The following is an 18,011-nucleotide window of genomic DNA, read 5'->3' as shown; positions in this document are numbered from 1 at the left end:
ATTTATTAGGTTAGCATGTGAGTAAATCTTCAGTGTGAAAATATGCCAGAAACTTGATATGTGCCAGATGTGTTTTGTTTTCATATATTAGAGATGGCTGCAGTGTCAACAGGCAAAGATTCAATCACAAGTAACTCAAGTCAATTCAGGATGGAGGCTAATAAATGTTAATTAATTAATTAATTAATGAGGCTTGAATTTTTTTTCCTCTAAAAATTAAAAGTGAAACAAATAACAAAATTTCCTTCCAAAGAGCAAGGAGACAATTAGCCTAGCTTAGCATAAATACTGAAGGCAGAAATATGCTGACCAGCACTTCCAAAGCTTAATCAACACATTGTATTTCCTTCGTAATGTGCACACAAACAGGCATGTAAAAATGTCAATTAGCTGTTTTACAGGGAATCGTGTGCTTCAGCCACAGTTGCTGCACAGATGTGCTGGTGTATGGACAAACTGTGGTTCATCAGGAAATTGTTACAGGACATAACTCCCTCTGAAACCACAAACTGTTATTTTTACATCTCTGTTTGTCTACAGATTTAACAATCACGATACAACATGTTTATTAGTGAAGCGGCTTGTTTGAACGTTGGAAAACGTCATAATAGCTGTGTCGACCTGGTTCCAGGCTCCTTCCCTCCCTGTTCCAGCTCCTTACGTATACAGACGTGGTATCTCCTTATCTCACTGTGGAAAGAATGAAATAATGTTTATTCCCCAAAATGCTGAACTATTTTAATCGGCTATGTACGTAGGTTTAAGTAACTATGGCTGTTACCAATATGTCAGGGTACAAAAAGTAGCCATTTTCCCCCCAAATAAAAGTAGAAACGCCTCAAAATGCTCAAATCGGCAACTCAAGTTACAGAATATACAGTAATTAGTGTGCATCAAGTTACTTTCCACCACTGGAAGCTTCACCAATGTGACACTGACAGAGATCGCTGGTTTGTTCTGGAGGGATTCATTTCAAAGAATCACTGCACCAACTGGTCTCAGGTGTGTGTCAGTGACATCAGCTGTTTGACCTGAGGGCAAAGAGAATTGCTTTTTGGCCTCCAGTGCAACAAGGAATTAAAAATGTGAAGAAAGCTGAAAACTAAAATGAAATTTTGGTGAGATGTTGCCCTCTGCTGGAGACTTGTCTCCACTACAGATGAATGATGCAGCTATTTAATTGCTAATCTGTACCAAATTTAACAGAAAAATACCCTAAATCTAGCACAATCTGAGCATGAAAGAGAAAACAAAATAAAACAGATTTATTTTTTAATACATGAGAAGAATTCTTTTTTGTTTGTTTTTACAGTCTCCTGGCAACAGGTGTGTCTGAACTGAAAATCCACAGGTGACAGAGAATGGAGGTGGCCCAGGTAGACAGCTTTATCTCGAATGCTGACACCTTTAAAAGGTCAGACTGTAAAGACATGTGAATGCCACTTTCATTATCTGGATTTTCTTCTTCTCTCACCTAAAATGCAGCTCATCCAGGACTCTCTTCAGAAGAGTGGAATCAGGAGGGACGTTGATGTTTGCCAGCTCAGCCTTGCCACAAAGTAAGACAAACCTTTTCTTGTATTTAAAACACATTTCTCTGTAGTTCTCACTGCAGCTGCTGGAAGAACTAAGATTCATACTGCTGCATAGTCACAAATTTAGACACAGACTATAATTTTTGCTATTTTGCTGAACAGAAAACTCACCAGCGTCCCCAATTTATCAAGATTTCACTTTCTGAGGGAGCTGTGGCTGAATAACAACAAGGTGAAAGTGTATTTTAGCCACAGGATGATTTTTAAAGTTTGAAATATGTGGGAGAAGAACGCGTTTTTATTTTGAATCTTTCAGGTCAGAGAGCTCAGCTGTCGCTCCCTCAACTGCTGCTTGACTGAACTTTACCTCCACAATAACAACATCAAGTCTATTTCTGGTGATTTCTTTTCAATCTCTCCTCTGAATTATGTGAAAATGTAATGATAAAAGCCAAATAAAAGCCATGCTCCTCTAACCTTGATCATAAGACGCCCTGAAAACAACTATAAAAGGCTTAAAATGTATGAATGAACCTCTGAATTCATCCTGCACGGTCTCTCATGCAGGGGCCCTAAATCATCTGACCTGCCTCCGAATTCTTCTTCTCCACAACAACCAGATCAGAGGGCTGGAGGACACGATGCACGAGCTCAGGAGGATGCAGCAGCTCCAAACGGCAAGTGAGTGATGAAACTCAGGGCACAGCTGCCATATCAACCATGAAGAGCACAGATATTCACACCGTAGATTCAGAATATGTCTGGAATTTGTTGGATTCTCCTGAAAGCGAGGGCTTCTTTGCAGCTTTTTTCCTCAATCCCATCTCCCACGAACCTGGGTACCGCCACTATGTGATCCACTGCCTGCCTTCCGTCCAGGTTTTAGATAGAAAAGGTAAGACACTGAGAAGGACCTGCGAGGCCTCGAGCCTCTCAAACATCATCACAAAATGCCGCTTGTGTGTGGCTTGTACTTTAATTTCAGTGTCCATCTGTTGTCAGAGGTGAAGCCAGCGGAGAGGAGGAGATCCTTCCAGATGTACAGCCAGGAGCGTCATCGTGTCCTGCAGTCTGTGGCCTTCTGCAGGCGGGCAACGTGGTCCACAAGCTGAGAGGATGCTTCTTATTACCTTGGCGAACAGTCCAGTTATTACACAGTTCAAACATGTGCTTGCAGTAATAACTCTGTGGTCGGCTCAAAATGTTTAGAAAGATCAGTCAAAACACATTACAGGAACTTTTACTGTCCCGCCTTCTCAAAGCAGTCCGTATAAAGACGACCTCCAATGATTTTCACACCAAACTCTGTTTACAAGTCTTGAGGAAGTTCAGCTGCAGATGTGGAATAAGTTGTACGAAGCTCCAGAGGGAGCTGCGTAAATCTGATCTGAAGTCTCAAAGTAAAAATTATCTGAGGGTGTGGAGTTTGAAAGAAGTGACACTAGCAGACGTCTGCAGTCGCTGCTCAGCTCTGCTGCAGGCTCTCTTCATATACAACAAGAGAATGTTAGTAAAACTTGCTCATCCAGAGGTTTTCAAACTGAGAGGCACAGGGGGAGACGTGAGGCGAAGATACTGACTGGGGTGAGACAGACAGGTGCATGCTGCTGTTCTAAAAAACAGGCAGTTAGTTACTATAGCCTGGTTCATTTATCTGCATGGAGGTGCAGCAACAGCTGACACACATGCAGCACCTGCAGCATTCATCTTCCTTCTCAGGCATAACTCAAACACGATACACACATCTTTAGATTCTGCATGCATCACGTTTCCCAAAGATATTATTATATCCGATGTCCATCGCCCATAAATCTGCTTAGAAACAGAATTTCCCTGAGAATCATCACAAGTTTTAAAGTTTTATTCAGTATCGAGGTCACCCAGTGATAACTGTCTCGACATCTATGAGCACATTGCAAACAGGAACTGTTAACAGCTACTTCAGCACACTTCAAATGTTGATAATCTGCAAACAAATACTGGCTAACAAAGAGGCCCAATTTGAATTCCACAGATAACTCACTGACTCCATGGCAACATTATACTTCCTGTCTCCTGTATAGATCCAAAACTAAAAGCATAATTACCCCCAAACTGAAGTAAGACAAAGAATAATAATAGGAGTTACACAATCCATTAACATCGGGGAGGACTGAACATTACAGGCTTCACAAAGGAGACTTGTTTCAGGTATCGTGTATTAGGTTGCAATAAATTGTACACGTGTACCTAATAAACAGGTAACTCTGCTGCTTTAGTCACGTCACATCATCACTCTAACTCAGAGAGAATAAAGATTTGAGATATGTTAGAAAAATGAAGAGCCTGAAAACAGAATCAGAAATATGAATGGGCACTTTGATGAAGTTGGTCTTTATTTAACTTGTTCACGCTCAAGTTATCTGACATGTTGGAAATGATCAGGACATCAGGTGTTCAGGACAAACAAAGGCTGGCCGGACCTGCTTGACTTGACGTCTCTGCACAATAAATGAAAGAATAAAAACCAAACTACTTCCATTTTTGTTCTTCTTGTCCTGGTGTTCTTGTGCTGTGTACAACAAAAGATCCTTTCATCTTGTTTCAGCTTTGAAAATCCTGAGCGTTAACATGATCTTTCACGACACACTAAAAATAAACTCACGTTTATGTTGTTTGTATTTAAAAATATACATTTTTGGTCAATATTGTGCAGCCGTGCTTCCCACTCACCATCTGCCATGAGAATATCAGTACAAAACAAACGCCCCAATAACAAACCAAGCATGTGACACACACAAATAACAGCTCTGATTGGCTACACAGTCACTCCTTTCCTGCACAGGTTGCTACAGTTTCTTAAGGCAGAATTACGTTCCATTATTGATGCAAACCATTAGCTCTTCATATATTACCCACAAACACATCAGCAATATTCACATTCACATATGACAATATGAACTGAAAAATTAACATAGAAAAACGACATAAAGATGTCGGCTGTGGCACAAGCCTTCCTCATATGCTTTAGTGTCTCCGTGCCTTTGCGACAGTCTCACGTCGATAATAAATATGGATTCTTATCTCTGGCTGGACCAGTCCTTGTCTGGCTTCAGCCTCACTGCCAGTCTGCTCTCTGTCTGTGGTGTGTGGATGTATTCTGGAGTCGGTGGGCGCTGACTGTTGGACGTCTCTCAGTTGTCAGCAGCTGGGGTGGGAGTGGGGTTCGAGGTTTCCGCGGCAGAGTCTGAGGGGGCCGCCTCACTGTCGGTCTCCACTGAGAGCTGCTGCACGGAGTCTGTGGCCTCCTGCACTGCTTTACTCTCCTCTGAAACACAGAGACAACGAGGTGAAGCCTGATGGGGCTTTAATCCTGAATGGAGACGTCCGAGGCCGAGGTTAACCATCGACGCGCTGAACTCATGAACTTGGACGAGAAGCAGATTTGTATGAAGAAGCTTTCATGTCATTTAAAATTCAGGCTTCAACATCATTCCAATAGATTTTTCAGTTTTTACAAATTTTTCCTAAAAAAACTACGTAATTAAAAAAAGGATTCTAAACAATTTAACTTGGATTTTATGTCCTCATACATCCCACAGTCAGGACGCTGATCAGTGCAGCTTACAGGAAGCTCAGTCCTGTTTACAGTGATAAAAAGTGCATGGACAGATCTGGAGAAAAGGTCAATGAGCTGATGATTAAAACAGGTTTAGCTGCAGTGTTACTGCTGCTATGTTGTATTTCCAACAAAAGACATGCATGTATGTTTGCTTGATGTGCGAGCTCAGAAACTCAACCTGACTCAACCTCTGCAGGACGGTTTCATTCATAAAGGACTGAGTATGTGGTGAAATGAATTTCAGATATTTGCTGGTTAGAATGACTTTTTTGTGGATGCTGCTCATCTTTCTGTGCGTTTTATTATCATGAAGTACTCAACTCTTATCATGAAACATTCTTTAGATGGTAATCTGTGTGTTTTGTTTTATTCTCTGCGATCTCTCAGAGGGATGAAGTACCTTTGCTCTGCTGCATCCTCAGTTTGGCTGATTCTGCCTCCTGCTTCTCTCTCTGCTCTTGGAGAATCTTGCAAACCTTCTTGTGGGTGAACCAGTGCAACTTTTGGCAGGCTTGGCCACAGTAGATCACCTAGTGCCAAAAAGATGACGTTAAGAAGCTGAATAAAAGCCACAAAACAAAAGGAGAGAAGCTAAACCAGCACAGAGAGTTTCAATTGTTCTCTGTGTGAATCATTATGTTGCTGTTGTTTTGACACTCACCATTTTGCAGACGGAGCACCTCTTCTCGGCGCCCTTCTCTCCACAGGAGGTACAAAACTCTGCGTCCATGAAGCCGACCTGACCTGTGATGGCCTGAGTCAGCACGGACAGAGCTGTGGGGTCGTTCCCCTGCGACGGTGGAAAGAAAACAATGTTTAGGCGTCACACACAGTGTGTCTCAAAGAGATGAGTTCTCAGTTCATGTTTAACGACAGCTCCATTTCCATCAAGTCATCAGCGCTCAAAGTCTAAACTGAGAGCTTCCAATCATGTTTTTCTCATTCATGCAGACTCACAATCTCCACAGGAGCGATGCTCCGCACCAGCTGCTGCAGCAGAGTGGCGTCACAGTAAGGAAACTTGCGGATGCACTCCCTGATGAACTTCTCTTGGTACACGGGGAAGCCATCGCTGTCCCGACCCTTCAGCAAACTGCAGAATCAAAGAGGTCAAACATTTATTATGCGAATCACTTCACAACTCTTCATCATTAGAAAAGAAATTTTAGAGCTACCTCAATATGTTTTGAAAGATTAAGCTCAACAGGCAAGAAAAACCAAGAAGTTCCTTGAAAAGTTGCTTAAAAAAAAGGAGAACCTTTTCACCACCAATGATTTAACATAAAAACCTGCAAGACAAAGTGAAATTAAACACCTTCCTCTGAGTTTTGACAGATGTTACACCTCACATTGATAATGATTAGATTATAATATGAATCTCTTCAACCTCACACATCGGAGGGATATTTAGAGTCTGTCACAAATTACCATCAGGGCACAAATTTCAGTGTCACCGCTATATTTTAATGATAATTTACTAAGACTACAGATTTAAGTGAGCCGCAGTTACGCTTCATCTGATTTGCATGAAGTGTCATTAAATAAGATGATGCAGGGCTGTTTGTCTAGAAAGCAATGAAGTGCAATAAAGTCACGTGTTTTTCTGCTGTTGCACTTTAATTACTGGGTGCAGAGAAGACATTTTTTAAACTGCAAGTGTGCATTTATCCAACAAGAAGAAGATTATATGTGAGGAAATGTCAGTCAAACAGATTGATGTCGTCAGTTCAGCAAAAAGATCAGTGAAAAATCAGTGGGAATTTATTTTTAAAACTCATTTTACAACCGTATTTAATAACTATACCTGGCTGCTTCAATCACAAAACACATTAAATTGTACTAATATAAAGTGAGAAGTGGTCTTTTGTCTTTGTTTTTTTGTCTAAAGTCACTTTCTAATGCGTTCTTTAGTTTCAAGATTCAAGATTGCCTTTATTGTCATTGAGCATGGGCATGTCAACGAAATTTGCATTGCAACCCCCCCGTTAGAAACAAAGATAGTAAGAAAGATAATAAAACAAAATAGAGATAATAGAATAAAATAAACTAACATGCAGTAAAAATATGCATAAATGCAATAAAAATATATACCAGAAATAAAAATACACTAAAACAATAAAATATACCAAGAGCAGCTGAGAATATACTAAAATGTATTCGCTGAAATGCAGCTGACAACTTAGGTAGGCGTGTGTGTGCTTAAATGTTAAGAACACAGAAGGTGCAGGTGAAGGTGGAGGTGAAGGTGGACAAAGTGCTTTTCCATTCCACTCTGTCTGTCTGACTCACTTTTTATTATTTTGATTGTGTGTGTTTCATAAAACAGTGCTGCAAATGTTATACCTGCTTTTCTTAAGACTTTCCACCTGCTAAATCAGGTGCAGCAGCTATTTGTATACATAATATATAATATAATATAATATCCCCCACGGCCTCACCTCTTGATGAGGCCGTCCAGCTTGTCCTCGCGGTCCTTGAGGAAGGAGGCACACTTTCCCAGCACGCAGCTGATGTAGTGCATCTTCATGGCCAGCACCTCGTTCATGTCCTGCTGCTTGATGCACTTCTCGCAGATGAGCTCCATCACCCGGCGACATTTATCCAGAGCCTCCCCCTCCGCCAGCAGGGGGTTCTCCTTCACCAGCATCACCATCTACGAAACACAAGAGATACTCAGCAAGTTCCATTCAGAACAAGATCTGCCCTTCCAAAATAAAACACCAACTTTTGTGCATTTGCTGTGTTGTTGTCTTGTTCCCTGATCTAAAATGTTTTCATTTTACGTCATCCAGTTCATAGACTAGCAATTATTTTAAATCATTAATCATTCAGTCACTTTAGTATATGAGATGTCAAACATGAAGGCAAGTGCCCAGCACACATTTCCACAGTGAGAAGTGATGTTTCAAATCGTTACTGAATTGGCAGAAATGGATGAAGCAAATGTCCTCAAGGCTTTATCTTAGCTGCAAAAAACAAAATAAATGTCTTCTTCTTCCTCTGGATGAATAGCAGACTGCAGACAGTGAAGTACAGCCACTTATCTAAGTGTATTCTAAACTATATGGCATTGTCATCATTTCCAGAAATAAAATATTACTGAATATAAAATCTGAACAAAAGAGAAGGCATAGAAATATTCAGTTTTCAGATTTGATGCCAATGAAATTCTACACAAAACAAAACATTTTGTTGAATGTTGAATTTCAGAAGTATTATAGTGCAAATGATTTGATTTGAAGAGACATACTGTGATATTTTGTCTTACAGTTTATACTGAGGTAGGTGCTGGATCTCCTTTACATCTCTGGTTGTATTAGGCCATTGTGGAGTGTTGACTGCTTGGCTGCATTACAATGTTGGACTTACAGGACCTTGATTTTTGAGTTATGTAAAAGATTTAACATTTAACATAAAGCAACTCAACCGGCAAGACTGGAGATTTGGGTGTGTTATGCTGGTTATTGTGACCTCGAGCCGCTAGCCTCAAGCAGACATGAGGAGCAGACTACAGAGATCTGGTTCAGGGTGTCTCAACTGAATTTTTACTATCACAACACCTGAAATGATCAAAACTCCAAGTGCTTAAGATCACAGGATGACTGATGAGACAAGATGACAATGCAAAAGAAACAAAATAAAAATCATCCAATATTTTTTATCCATATCAACAAGAAATGATTGCAGATGTCGACAGCCTTATTGCTTAAGCCAGGCATCTCAAACCGGTTCCATAAAGGGCCGCGTGGCTGCAAGTTTTCATTCCAACCAAGGAGGAGCACACCTGGCTGGAATCAATTAATCAGCTGATCTCAGTCTTCAGCTGACAACTAAGTGATCCCTTGATGTTGATTGGTTGGCCTGATGTGCTCCTCCTGGGTTGGAATGAAAACCTGCAGCCACGCGGCCCTTTATGGAACCGGTTTGAGATGCCTGGCTTAAACCATCCTGAAGAATATGCTTTAAGCTTTCGTGAGGCTCAAGAGCAAGCTGGTCTCCAATCAAACTAATGACAGCAGCAGCTGATCAGTTCTCTGATTGCTTGTCTCTTCGCTGCGTGGGGGAACATAATCAGTGAAATTGGCAGCTGGTGTGTTTGGATGAAGAACCACTCATACTGATGATGAGTATTTGTCTACTGTCAATGTTTCCCAGAAATGTACAAGGAGACATTGGAGATGGCTGGATGACAGAGCTGAAGGATGTTAGGAGATTAATCTAGCGTATCTGAACACATATTTACAAAATAATGACTAAATTGCAGCCTCTTTCTACCCAGCAGTGTCCTACCTTGACAGGGTTCAGGTTGGTGCTCATGATGACCTTGTGAAGGGGTCCTGCCAGTTTGGGCGGCAGCTTGGGTTCTTTCTCCAAACCCTGGGTCCTGGTGTAGTAATCCAGTCTGGCACGGGAGAAGAAGTTATTGATCACGGTGACACAGTCGTGTTGCCCTAAGGAGAGAAAAGAGGAGTCCGTTCATTTTTCAATATGAATGAGTAACAAATTTTAACCAAGCCACTTTGGCTCTTTCATCTTCTCCAGACCAGTTTAAGAGGAACATGAACAGAAAACGCAACAACGGGTCACAGATGAGTCTGCGTGGGAGCCTTTGTAAGAATGATACTGCAGCTATTGTGCATATTTTTCCATTTTTTTAGAGACTTGCAAGGTTCACAACATCAACATGGTTGAATGATTACAGAGGTAGTTGTGTTAGCACTAAAATACTGTGCAATGACAATATAACACAGTGTATTAAATTTATTCACATATATTTTTAAACAGACTATTTATATACATGTCTGGAAGGGGTCTTTAATTTTAACTTAGAGAGAGATAACCTAAAGTTTGGTTTTACCTAATAATGTCTCTTCAAAAAACACTAATGAAGTAAATGTAAATTGTAATCTTTTCTACAATTGGACCAACATAAGTAAAAGCATGTATTTGGTAACATTGTTAAGGATCAAAATGTTCCTGACAGAAAAGTGGCACGTGATCCTTCGTCTTTGATGATACAAGGCTTAAGAACACTCGACTGTTGCGTGAATGAGCATATGTCACATCCAGACGCACCAACAAAGGCGGCCATCTGTGCGGCAGTCCTTCCGACAGAGTTGACCACGTCTGTTTCCGCCCCCGCATCCAACATCATCCACGTGATGTCAGTCTTACCTAAGACACAAAAGAAGAGGAGTCACAGCACATACAGGGAGAGACTTTCCAAAATAAACAGACATGAAATCTTTACTGATATTGCTGTGAAGATCAACTCCAACAATTTCAGTACTTCACCTGCTACATTAATAGCATACCTGACAGGCCAGCGAACATCAGCGCTGTGTATCCATGCTCGTGCTCATTGCAGTTCACATCTGCTCCGTGTTGCAGCAGCAACCTGCACATGTCTGCTTTTCCTTTGTAAGCAGCGTGCATGAGGGGGGTCATCCCATACTGTGGATGAAACAAAAAAGCCATAGCACAATTTACATGGACAATTTCACTTTCAGGTAAGCAAAGCCTCACACAGCTTCTATTACATAATGGAACATGTGTTTCAAACACCTGACTTTGACAGGCGGACAAAAAGAATGACAGATGGAAGGACATGAAGGACCTTCTCCAAAGCCTTTCAGTGTAGTGACTCACAAGTCCTCTTATCCCACACATGTCACTGAACAAAGGAAGAGCTTTTCTAGAAGATCTGAGTAGGTTTTCTCTTCTACAAGACTCGCAAACTGTAGTGCTGAAATGCACCTACACATACTTTTTAGGACAAGCTGCAGTTAGTGCCTCTGATTTGTTCATCATTTTATCATTTGACACTTTTGCATTGATGATTACATTCAAGTCAGAGCTGCAAGCTAGTGTTTTTCCCCAAGGATTAGTACAAGGCACATTTTGTAAAACCTGCAAGGTCCTTTGATGCAGGAAAACGTATCAATACAACACAATTCATCAATATAGGTAAATGAGTCTGATAGTAAGTCTATAAGCTTTAGTGACACATTGCTGCTATAGGACGAACCAGGAGATACGTCACTCCTAGCTACCATCTTTACTTGGTTTACCGAGTACAGTCCAACCTTATAAAACACATAAAAAAATCTACCCTGTAGCAGACAAAAGACTTTTGATACTGGCTGTATACAAGAGTCTGACAAAATGCCTTAAAATACATGGCAGGTTAAGAACTGTCTATAAATTAAGTTTAAAATTATTTTATTTACGTGTGTCCAAACTTCTAAACCCACTGGGGGTTTTGTCTCACCAGCACAATTCTTTCGATCCTTTAATTATTTTTTGCAGTGTGTGGTTACCTGAGCAAATAAATGAACTAAAACTTAATGATGTGCCCTTGAGCAAGGGACTTAACCCCCTAATATGTTCCCCGGGCGCTTGATTGCAGCCCACTGCTCTTGTGTGTGGTTCACTGCATGTTGCATGTGTGTGTGTTTCTTTAACAGTGATGGGTGAAATGAGAGTAATTTCCCCAGTCGTGGGATTAATAAAGTTTTAAAAAAAAGTTATCTGTAATGAGTTCAACGCATCATAACAGGTGAGTAATTAAAGTGTCATCCTGCTTTGAGATTTGACTCCTGTCAGAAAAGCTGTTACCTCATCCAAACAGTTGACTCGAACATCTTTACAGCCCAGCAGCCTCGAAGCCTCTTGAACATTTCCTGCGTGCATAAAATTCAACATTACTGCAGTACAAATACAACACCAAGCTTTACCAGCAACTTATGCAGCTCTACTAAGTAAAGTTACCCCTTTTTTCTGACATTATGATTGTCACCAAGCAATTTGTTATAATGCAATTACACACAATATGTACTCCTCTGAATCTAACATGCAAACGTTAAAAATTTTATTCCATATTCGACAGCAAGTCATCAGAAGTAAAACACTCGTGTACACATTATTAGCTGTCAGCTAACGTTAGCGATTACCTTTCCTAGCACGCAAACTCAGATTTAAATGAATTGCTATGATTTAACAAGGTAGTCACCGAGCAGCAAAAATGTTAGGCTGGCATTATTTCGTAATAACTGTAAAATAACTGATCACATTACCAATAAATCAACTTATAACAAGAGCTAACCCCTGTGTGGGGTTCTACAGGGATTAGCGTTAGCCGAAGAGGCTTACCTGCCGTAATAACCTCAAACAATTCCTTTTCACTTGAAGACAAGTCTCCCTTCTTAGGAGCAGACATGTTGGTGACTAATCGCTTAAAAATAGACTATAACGGCACAAATAAATGGCGAAGTTCTTGATTAACTTGCTTTCAGCGGTTCTGACAGTCTGCTGATGCTCGGGCATGAAGGCTAGCTAAAGTCAAGCTGATGTTTGGAATGTACCACTACGTAATATTAAAGGGGGCGTAATATTTTACAGCCAGAAACTACTTCAAGATTTACTCCAGCGGCTCGAATACATTTTCCTAAATAATTGATTTAGAATATTCTGACAAACACATACAGAATTTAGCACAGTAAAATTACGGCCAAATACAAAACATTTGCATGATCACAATGGATCTCGACCCCTGTTCTTTCACCGAAATAATCAGTTCCACGGAAGTCTAGAAAGTTCATGCTTTAAAGTGAAGCACGCGTTGTCTTGCAGTGTCGTCTGGAGAGCCCAGCCCTCATGCGCACTCATGTCCGGCGGGATAAACAGTTTTCCTGCGTGTCACAACAAAGACATGACAGAGTCAAATTTCTAATAACACTTTAATAAACAATGGATGGGAAGGATTAACGTATAAGACAAGTGGTGGAAAGTAAATGATTACATTACATTTACATAGACTTGTGCCGAAGCACAATTTTGAGATAATTGTGTGTTGTCAGTCCATCAGATGAGAAGATTTTACCTCAAGTGTTTGCAGGATAAACACCCACTACCTTTAGACCATTGAAGAAGAAGAAAAACTCTTAAAAACCCTTCAAAGGGGAAAAATGAAATAAAATAAAAATGTGATTGTATTAGATCCACCGAGCAAATGCTCTGTTTCACGTGCTATAGAGTCAGTCAGATGTGGGCTGCAACTTGAGTCCCAATTTTAAGCCTATATCTGTTTACATTTAGTCAAAGTAGCACCGTTAGCAGTTGTTGTTTGCAGTGTACCCATTATTTAGTTCTCAGGCAAGCTCTGGAGTTGTAAGGAGCATCTTTTTTGTTTGTTCACAGAGAACACGGCGGAGCACGAATTGTGAAGCAATTTGTAGCAATAGCCAAGAGAAGTGCTTTAATTGCCTCCTTCAGCTGCATGTTACCACAGCAACTGACATCCAGATGTTCTATTCACCTACGCATCTTTTGAGCAGCTGCCCTCCTGTCCAGCAGGTGGCAGTAGTGACCATCTGGCTTTCCTTATTTCAAGTCTGTAGCTTTAAGGTTGCAGTGAATACTTCCTCCTCTCTGGCTGTTGAGAAGCATTTGACATGAAGCTGAAGACAAAGTAAAGCAAATGTGTTCTGTTCAAAGTGTTTTAGCGTATGTGACACACTCATCGTTAAATCCTTACAGTGTGTGTTTTAATTTGTACATGTCATAGTGGCGTCCTCTGAGTGTGAGAAAGAAACAGGCAGAAATAAAGCCTGTTTTTGGTGTCTGGATTCACAAGCTTGATCATTTGTGAGTGAGGTAGGTGACATATTATATATCAGTGACCAACAACAACAAGATGATCTATATGCCAGAGATATAAATTTATTTTGTTGTTCACGGTGGCGGAAGAAGTATTCAAATCCTTTGTTTTAGTAAAAGTACTAATACCATACTTTGGAGATACAACAAGTAAAAGTCCTGCATTTAAAACTTTTCTCAAGTAAAGGTATGTAAGCATTATGAGTAAAGTTTATTAAATGTATGAAAAGTAAAAGTACGCATTGTGCAGTAAAATGTTACCTGTCAGTGTTTTCTTTTATTATTAATCTGATGTTTGTTGATTAATATTACAGCTGCATTCATGTGTATGTGTCATTTTACTGCTGTAGATGTTTAAGGTCGAGCTCATGTTTGTATACTGTTGGCTAGTTTAATCCACAGCAATGCATCATATTCTATAAGATCATCATATGTTTGTAGCCTCGCTGTCCTGTGAGAACCTCCTATCTCTAAATAGTGAATTTCTCCATTGTGAGATTAATAAAGTCTTGTCTGAACTTAAAATGTTTCATGAGCTCAGAAAAACAGCCTGTTAATCAACTGATCAACGAGGCTTTTTAAATAGTTTGTTTATCTGAAGAAGTAGGAAAATTTTCTCAACCCATGAAGAAAAAATTTAATCCTTCAATGTATCACAAACATTAAAATCACCTCTCTGGAGATACGTGGTTTTCACTGGACAGGAAGTGTATGAAAAACTGTAATATGAAATGTAACTGGTAGCTAAAGACAAGTGTAGTGGAGCAAGAAGTACAATATTTACCTCTGAGATCTAATGGAGTAGAAGTAGTTGGGTAAAATTGAAATACTTTAGTGAAGTAAAACTGCTTTGAATGTATACTGAAGTATAGTGCTTGAGTGAATGTGTCATTCTGCTGGTTGCTCCTATGTTTAAAGATGCTAAAACATTTACTGTACTTCTTCTGTGGTTCAGCTCTGACCGGAGATGAAACAGGAGTACCAGGATCTTGTCCTGCAGGCGTGTGGTGCTTCATCTCTCCGTGTTGGTGCAAAGATCCAGACTCTGTGGAGCGGTTATGGTGAGATAGTCAGGCTGCACCTGGAGGGCTGCGACCGGGCCTCTGTGGTCGTCAAACATGTCAAGTTTCCAGAAGAGGCCGAGCATCCTGGTGGCTGGAACACGGATCGCTCACACGCACGTAAAGTGAGATCCTACCAGGTGGAGACGCACTGGTACCAGAACTATTCCACCAATCAGAGCTGTCGGATCCCTGCCTGCCTGGCTGCCTGTTCCCATGGAGACGAGATGCTGATTGTGCTGGAGGATCTGGATGGAGTTGGTTATGATCAGAGAAGGTATGAAGTACTGGGTAATCTGTAGCTCTGCGAATTTGAGGCAATTAAATGAATGCAATTTAACATTTAGTAGGAAATGAACAAAGACATTCTTTAAATTTTTGTGTCTGTAAAACAGCCAGATTGGGTAAACAGCTGGGCTGCAGCAATGATGTTAGAAATACTGAGGTCACAGGTCCAGATTCTCCTTACAATTCGGATGGAGAATACTAAAAACCTTTATAGTGTTTTTACTTACAACAATGTAATGTAAAGATGACTAAAACTTATCAAATGCACCATATTTTGATATGTGTAATATGTGTAATAAATCTCAGTGAGCTGTTGACTCTGTAAAATGTAAATAAAAACAGAATGCAGTCATTTTCAAATGAACTTTGTTTACCAACAATAGATCTACAAAGTGTCCCCAAGCACATGTAGTAATATTAGTATATTATATTAGTGTTGTATATTCAGCTAACATTTGCTAATTAGCACTAAACACAAAGTGCAGCCAAGGCTGATGGGAATTCTGTGCCAGTCCGCCCAGTGGATGTTGACAAATTTAAAAGGATAAGTGACAGTTGTCACCTGCTGGTGGGGTCATAGAAAAACTCAGGGAGTCACCAAAGTCACTGGGATCAATCCTTTGGGAAACATGAATGTTAGTATGAAATATCATGGCAATCCATCCAATAGTTGCTGAGATATTTGTATGGTGAACTGTGAGTCAAAGTCAAAATTAATTCAAAACTCAGCAGTTCCACCTCACAGACATTTTGACATTTCAAATCAATGTGCTGGAGGACAGAATCAAAGTAAAAACAGCAACATTTAGAAGGTGGAGGTGTGGCAGCACCTCAGCTCTCTGTTGTGACTTTTCATTTTTATGTGCTTTTTAAATAAGCTTGTTTTTTGTTGTAGGACCAGCGTGAAGGACAGAGAAATAAAGGCTTGCCTCAGCTGGCTTGCCCACTTCCATGCTGTCTTCATGGGTGTGGCACCAGAGGGCCTGTGGCCTGTTGGCACCTACTGGCACCTGGAGACCCGGCCAGATGAGTTGGAGGCCATGGACGACGCCGAGGTCAAAGCAGCCGCAGGAAACATTGACAGGACACTTAACGAATGTCACTTCAAGACCATCGTTCACGGAGACGCCAAGCTAGCCAACTTCTGTTTCTCCCAGACTGGACAGGATGTGGCAGCGGTGGACTTTCAGTATGTTGGTGGCGGCTGTGGGATGAAAGATGTTGTGTATTTTTTAGGCAGCTGCATGGAGGAGAGGGAGTGTGAAAAGAGGGTACCAGGCCTGCTGGACTTCTATTTCACAGAATTAAAGCTGTCTGTGAAAAAAGAGGTGGACTTTGCTGCCCTAGAGGAAGAGTGGAGGGAGATGTTTGCATTTGCCTGGACGGATTTTCATCGTTTTCTGCTGGGATGGATGCCTGGACACTGGAAGATCAACCGCTACAGTAAACAGTTGACCAAAGAGGTCCTGCGCAAACTGAAACTGTAACCGAAAACTTTTGACCTCAGACCACCAGAGAACTGAGGGTTCTGGAAATCCTGGAAAACTGTCCTATGACTTCAATAGCTGAACCTTCTGATGGGAAAGTAATTCAAATCAATTTCTTGATTTCTTCTTATAATAACCTTTAGTGTTCAGACAATCAGTTGATTGACAACAATTAACTGTTTCAGTCATTTATAAAGCTCATCCTTCTCTAATCAGATGATTTACCATTTCCTCTTCTTTCCCAGTGTATTAAATATCTTTGGGTTTTTGACTGTTGGTCGGATTAATAAACATTTTATAGTCTGAACATGTATTGAGAAATCAAAAAACAAAACAAATCAGCAGATGACGCAACAGTGGCTGTTACGGTTGGTTGCAATCCTATTTTGCTTTACAGTGCAATAAAATACCTTTTTGTTTTTGCCAGTAGCATAGATCAGTCCAGGTATTACACTGAATTATCTGACTCATTAGATTCTGTGTCCTGATTAGGACCGTCAGCTTTAACTTATTACTGCATTCTATATGTTTATCACTTTTAATCACAAACTGGATTTTGCTGAATCAAAAAAGTGGCCCCGCAGTACTTGGATAGTGTCACAGATGTTTGTGACTGTAAAAAAAATCTGTGACCCGACAGAATGGGCTGCATTTGTTGATAACTGCATATATGAGAAATGTAAAGGAACAAAAGTCTGACCCTGGAGAAGCTCACAAATTTTGATAACTGCTTAATAATAATAATAATAACAATAATGATGATGAAAGAAGAGACATAGAATGAACAACATAGAATGAACAACACAGAACATAGAATGCATAAATCAAGTAAAATACAACAATTGAAAAGAAACACAGACGTGCATAAGTGTGAGGCAAAACACAAAAGTTTTACAAGAGAAACTTTGTGTTTCTCTTATAAAACTCTTATAAAACTATAGATAAAAAAATGGGCCACTTATTTTAATAACAGTAATTTAAATAAAATGTCATCTGGTAAATACAGAATGAGTCAGACATTTTGACTTAAAGGCTCACAATTTTTGAAAACTAACAAAAAAAAAAAAAATCTGAATCAGCTTTGCTGGCCAAGTATGTGTTCACAACCAAGGAATTTTGGCCCAAGAGAAGCAGAAACAGCGACTCCATATAAATAGATGGAGGCACCATTTTACATTGAAACAGTTTGTAAATTAAATACAACATGCTGAACATTACAACAACAAATTATAATAAAAACGTTTACGGTGGCTGACAAGCTTGAAGTTCCTAGTCGGATCACTGAACCTGGTGCGCCACCTGTCCTCAGTTCCAGGAACTACAAAATGAATCGCACATATTGACACTCAGCGGTGTTGGGGTCCTGTCTCCGAACAACCAC

At 40.3% G+C, this 18,011-nt stretch overlaps 2 protein-coding genes across 3 annotated transcripts; one reads left to right on the top strand and one right to left on the bottom strand.

Moving 5' to 3' along the window:
• Nucleotides 1-3,879: 3,879 nt before the first annotated feature.
• ankmy2a (ankyrin repeat and MYND domain containing 2a) lies at nucleotides 3,880-12,461 on the bottom strand. Its single transcript, XM_041942968.1, has 10 exons — nucleotides 12,289-12,461; nucleotides 11,755-11,819; nucleotides 10,452-10,590; nucleotides 10,213-10,311; nucleotides 9,427-9,587; nucleotides 7,575-7,789; nucleotides 6,094-6,229; nucleotides 5,798-5,926; nucleotides 5,537-5,666; nucleotides 3,880-4,842 (listed from the first exon to the last, which is right to left on the bottom strand). Exons 1-10 carry the CDS (start codon nucleotides 12,353-12,355, stop codon nucleotides 4,709-4,711), a joined length of 1,275 nt encoding a protein of 424 aa, XP_041798902.1. The 5' UTR covers nucleotides 12,356-12,461; the 3' UTR covers nucleotides 3,880-4,708.
• Nucleotides 12,462-13,572: 1,111 nt separating this feature from the next.
• Nucleotides 13,573-17,480, top strand: pkdc (protein kinase-like domain containing). Of its 2 annotated transcripts, XM_041943253.1 has the most exons (4): nucleotides 13,573-13,606; nucleotides 13,703-13,791; nucleotides 14,750-15,132; nucleotides 16,039-17,480. In XM_041943253.1, exons 3-4 carry the CDS (start codon nucleotides 14,762-14,764, stop codon nucleotides 16,628-16,630), a joined length of 963 nt encoding a protein of 320 aa, XP_041799187.1. In that variant the 5' UTR covers nucleotides 13,573-13,606; nucleotides 13,703-13,791; nucleotides 14,750-14,761; the 3' UTR covers nucleotides 16,631-17,480. The 2 variants fall into 2 exon arrangements, with proteins under 2 accessions (XP_041799187.1, XP_041799186.1); XM_041943252.1 differs by having other exon boundaries at nucleotides 13,580-13,791.
• The last annotated feature ends 531 nt before the right edge of the window (nucleotides 17,481-18,011 follow it).

The sequence above is a fragment of the Chelmon rostratus genome, chromosome 8 (assembly GCF_017976325.1).
Source record: "Chelmon rostratus isolate fCheRos1 chromosome 8, fCheRos1.pri, whole genome shotgun sequence".
Classification (NCBI taxonomy): domain Eukaryota; kingdom Metazoa; phylum Chordata; class Actinopteri; order Chaetodontiformes; family Chaetodontidae; genus Chelmon; species Chelmon rostratus.
Note: the sequence above shows the minus strand (reverse complement) of the source record. Positions and strands in the feature narration are given on the sequence as shown.

Bases quoted from the DNA above. Each gene is read 5' to 3' on its own strand.
- pkdc (XM_041943253.1), top strand. From the start codon at position 14,762: ATGAAACAGGAGTACCAGGATCTTGTCCTGCAGGCGTGTGGTGCTTCA. The intron at 15,133-16,038 runs GTATGAAGTACT...TTTTTGTTGTAG, and splicing joins GTTGGTTATGATCAGAGAAG to GACCAGCGTGAAGGACAGAG.
- ankmy2a (XM_041942968.1), bottom strand. From the start codon at position 12,355: ATGTCTGCTCCTAAGAAGGGAGACTTGTCTTCAAGTGAAAAGGAATTG. The intron at 9,588-10,212 runs GTGCGTCTGGAT...TTCTCTCCTTAG, and splicing joins ACAGATGGCCGCCTTTGTTG to GGCAACACGACTGTGTCACC. The intron at 5,667-5,797 runs GTGAGTGTCAAA...TTTTGGCACTAG, and splicing joins GGTGCTCCGTCTGCAAAATG to GTGATCTACTGTGGCCAAGC.